Genomic DNA, 4,054 nt, shown 5'->3' on the forward strand with positions numbered 1-4,054 from the left:
ATAAATAATGGCAAATAAGACCTTAATTATTGCCACATAAGCCATTTGGCTATATCCCTAAAAATTGTCAAACATAGACTAGATCCAAAATCACATGTTTAAAGTGGCCTAATTAGTTATTTATTAAAATAAACGAGAATAATAACTAGGGTCAAGCGGTTATATAGCCAAATAGAACTTAGGCTTTTGCAAAATAGCCATAGTTTGCCAATTATAAGCAAACTAGCCCAAGTAAGATTAATCTAGGCTGGATTAAATTTAATCCCAACGAACTATAAAAACAGAATGTAAGTTTTATGAAGGCGCGCTGAATTAAAATTAATCGAGGCTGGATTAAAAGTCGTAGTACTCTCAATTGACTATTTTGCTATACCTAATGAAACTATGACTATTTTGCAAAAGTCATAGTTTGAATCGGCTATTTCATATCAATTTTCCTAATAACTAATAGTTCTAAGTCTAGGTATTTAATATTTTATTTTATTTCAAAAAACATAATATAATGATTTTGATTTTAATTTATTCTAATAATAAGAATAAATATAAAAATAAGATATAATAGTGTGGTTTGCTGGATAATAGATTTTTACTAGATTTAAGGATATGAGAATTTATAAATAGAGAGAATTTTCATGCAAGTGTTAAACTGTTTTTAAAATATAATTACATAATTGAATATCATAAATTTCGATTTGTAGAAGTCATGACTCCACGTTCTTAATTCATTATTAAGTTGAATTTGATACATTTCGATTATTTTCCACCTTTAATAATTGATTAGATAATTATAAGAATATTAGAAATAACGAACAAGTTAATCGTATATATAGAACGAGATTAAATCCAAACTAACGATCGATTGAGAAAAGAGAAGTCGGACTCACCCGATCAACAATTGGCATCAGAATGAGTTTAAAGTTTAAACTCGATAGGCTCGAAAAAGCTGATTTTAAAGATAAATTATATTTGTCAATTTTAGTTTACAGAGTTATTTTTTAGAGCATCTCTAACCACTTCATTATGAAATGAGATGTGATATTCTCAATTTCCCGCACAATCATACTTATCTTATTTATCATAGTCATGGTTCTTAAATGTAGAGTAATTTTTGTTCTAAACATACAATAGAACAATAAATAAAATTGGAATTTAGAATTTTTTTATACTAAAATCGGAACAAATAATAGAATTCTCATTTGGTTCATAAAAATGGCGGGTAATCAACGTTTAAGAGATAAACCGAAAGATGAAGTCAGATTTTAGTTCGTCATTAGTCATCTGAATCAACGAATAAAAAAAAAAAACAAAAAAAAATTGAAGATGATCAAACTCATCGGAAAGATTAGAAGCTTGTCAATGTCACCGTCGAAGGCCAAAAATCACAGACCTTCGAACAACCAAAACCAAACCCTAGCCCTGATTGAAACCTCCGACATCGACGAAATCGCCGCCGCGCTGGACCGCCTCGAGTCCGCCGAGAAGTTCGAGACTCCCGAGCCGTTTCTGGCTCGGATCATCAGATCGTACGCCGTCGCCGGAAGATTAGGAGACGCAATCGGAGTTTTCTCGAGGATTCCGAAATTCAGGTGCGTTCCTTCTTGTCGCTCGCTCGATTCTCTGTTGCGAGTGCTCTGCGAGAGAGACGAGACTCTCAGGTTTGTTCCTGATGTTCTGATTAAGAGTAGAGCTATGGGTATTAGGTTAGAGGAATCGAGCTTTAGGATTTTGGTTGGTGCTCTGTGTAGAATCGGAGGAGTTGGTCAGGCTGTTGAGGTACTGAAGTGTATGATTAGCGATGGGTATTATTTGGATGGGAAGATTTGTTCTTCGATTTTGTTGGCGCTTTGCGTTCGGAAAGACGAGCTCTCTTTGGATGGAGTGAGGGTTTTCTGTTTCCTTAGAGAATTGAGGAGACTAGGTTTTCGTCCGAGCTTGGTCGATTACAAGAAAGTCATTGATGTATTGGTTAAGGATAGAAGAGTTTCCGATGCGATGAAGGTTTTAGAATACATCAAAGGCGATGGAATCAAGCCTGACATTGTCTGTTACAACACCATTCTGAGCGGAATTGTGGAAGAAGGCGAGTTCGAGGAAGCAGATAAACTGTTCGATGAATTGCTAGTGTTGGGCTTGGTCCCAGATATACACACTTACAACTCGTATGTACAAGGACTTTGTAAACAAAATGATATCGACAGAGGGCTATTTACGATATCGGCCATGGAAGAACTCGGGTGCAAACCCAACGTAACGACCTATAATTTTGTTGTAGAGGCAATGTGTGAGAACGGGATGATCGCTCGTGCCAAGAAGATTGTCTCCAAGATGGGATTGAAGGGTGTCGGTGCGAATTCGAAGACGCGCATGATTTTGTTGGAGGGCCTTTTCGGGAGAGGCGATATCAACGGAGCTTGTCAGTTGATGGAGAAAATGTTGAAAGAGTTTACGTGCAGTCATTGCTCGGCTTACGACAACGTCATATCGGTGCTGTGTCGGAGTGGAAAAGTCGGAAAAGCGTCAGAGATGCTGGAGAAAATGGCGAGAGAGAACGTGGGTCCCGGAGCTAAGGCCTGGGAGTCGTTGCTTCTGAGGCTCGGGTCCGAGATTAGCTTGCCAGAGGGTGTTTTGACGAGTCTCTTGAGCCCCGGCGAAACGTGAAAAGTTATGGTCTCTCCGAAGGATCAAATTGTTCATTTGCAAATGAAGTCATTTATCATAGCCGGAAATAGTAACTAAGTAGATGAGCTTTTTCCAGCAACTTGGATGACTTATCGCTTGTCGACTTGTTGTCCAAGCGAACCAAGAGGGTTCTCGCAAATGGCTGCGTAAAATCAGAATTTGGGTCCTTCTTTTTTGTGGCAAGAAGCCATTCACTGACACAGTTTGCGCTGAACGAAAACTCATAGTGTTTGGTTTTCATTCCAAAAACTGTTTTTCACTTTTTGAGTTGAAAAATTTGAAAATAAAAAGTGAAAATGTGTTTGTTTTAATTTTTCGGAAAAAAATTTCAAAAATTTTTGAAGTTGTTTTGTAAAAAAGTAAAGAAAACTGAAAACAAATAAAATGTGTTTTTGGAAAAAAATTTCTTCTCTTCTCTTCTCATTCTTCTCATCTTCTCTTTTCATTCTTTCAAAAACAAAAATGAAAACTGTACCAAACATTTTTTTTTTCAGTTTTTTCACTTTCTCAAAAACAAAAATGAAAACTGTATCAAACAACTTTTTGAAAACAACTGCAAACTAATTTTTCAGTACAACTACAAAAATTAAAAAATAGAAAACAAAAACTTTTTGAGTTAACTACCAAACACTTTTTGTTTAGATTCATTTGTGTCTCACTGCTTACATAAATGACATTTTTCTTGTAATCGGCGAGAAGGAAACAAAGAAAGCGAGGGAGAAACAGAGGGAGAGAGAGAGAGAACAATAAAATTCTCTTTTACAGGTTTCCTTTGCATTTTTTTTTGGAAATTCATAAAATAAAATATAAAAAATGACCGAACTATTCAGTATTTGTACGTGGTACCTAGGATAGCCTAGTGGTAATTCCACACCACCTCCTGTGTGGAGGTCGTGGGTTCAATCCCCACTGCAGCAAAGCTGCCTTCAAAAAAATTCAGTATTTGTACGATTTAGAACAAAAACAAAACTCATTCTGATCATCTGTGCAAAAGGTCTAATTAAAGACTATTACACTCTCTATATGATGAGTTTAAATCTTTTTCTCACTACTCTTGAAGAAGAAGCATAATGTTATTACTGTTCCCCACTATTACAGAGATCTTCTCCTTTAATTTTGAGATCATATGTATGTGTGTGTCTGAAATGATAAGGTAACATAGAGACAATTCTCGGTGCTGTACACCACAAAAATAATATCTGAAGTTCCATTTTTTTTTTTCTTTCCAAATCATATTTGTTGTTGAACCCCAGCAATATTCCCCTTTGCCCATTTCAGTTCCCACAAGAAGGTCCCATCTGTGTCCTGTTTCTCTACTTTTTAGTTCATCCTCACCTTTATGTTTCTCTCCATTCACATTCAATGTGCAACCTTA

General features: G+C 35.9%; 1 protein-coding gene across 1 annotated transcript; it reads left to right on the forward strand.

Annotated features, from left to right (window-relative positions):
- Positions 1 to 1,010: 1,010 nt before the first annotated feature.
- On the forward strand, positions 1,011 to 2,910 carry LOC149405359 (uncharacterized). Its single transcript, XM_089606168.1, has one exon. The coding sequence runs from the start codon at positions 1,321 to 1,323 to the stop codon at positions 2,656 to 2,658; it is 1,338 nt and encodes a 445-aa protein (XP_089462294.1). The 5' UTR covers positions 1,011 to 1,320; the 3' UTR covers positions 2,659 to 2,910.
- The last annotated feature ends 1,144 nt before the right edge of the window (positions 2,911 to 4,054 follow it).

The sequence above is a fragment of the Urtica dioica genome, chromosome 2 (assembly GCF_054948205.1).
Source record: "Urtica dioica subsp. dioica isolate 48M chromosome 2, U.dioica_male_clone48M_v1_H2, whole genome shotgun sequence".
NCBI lineage: Eukaryota > Viridiplantae > Streptophyta > Magnoliopsida > Rosales > Urticaceae > Urtica > Urtica dioica.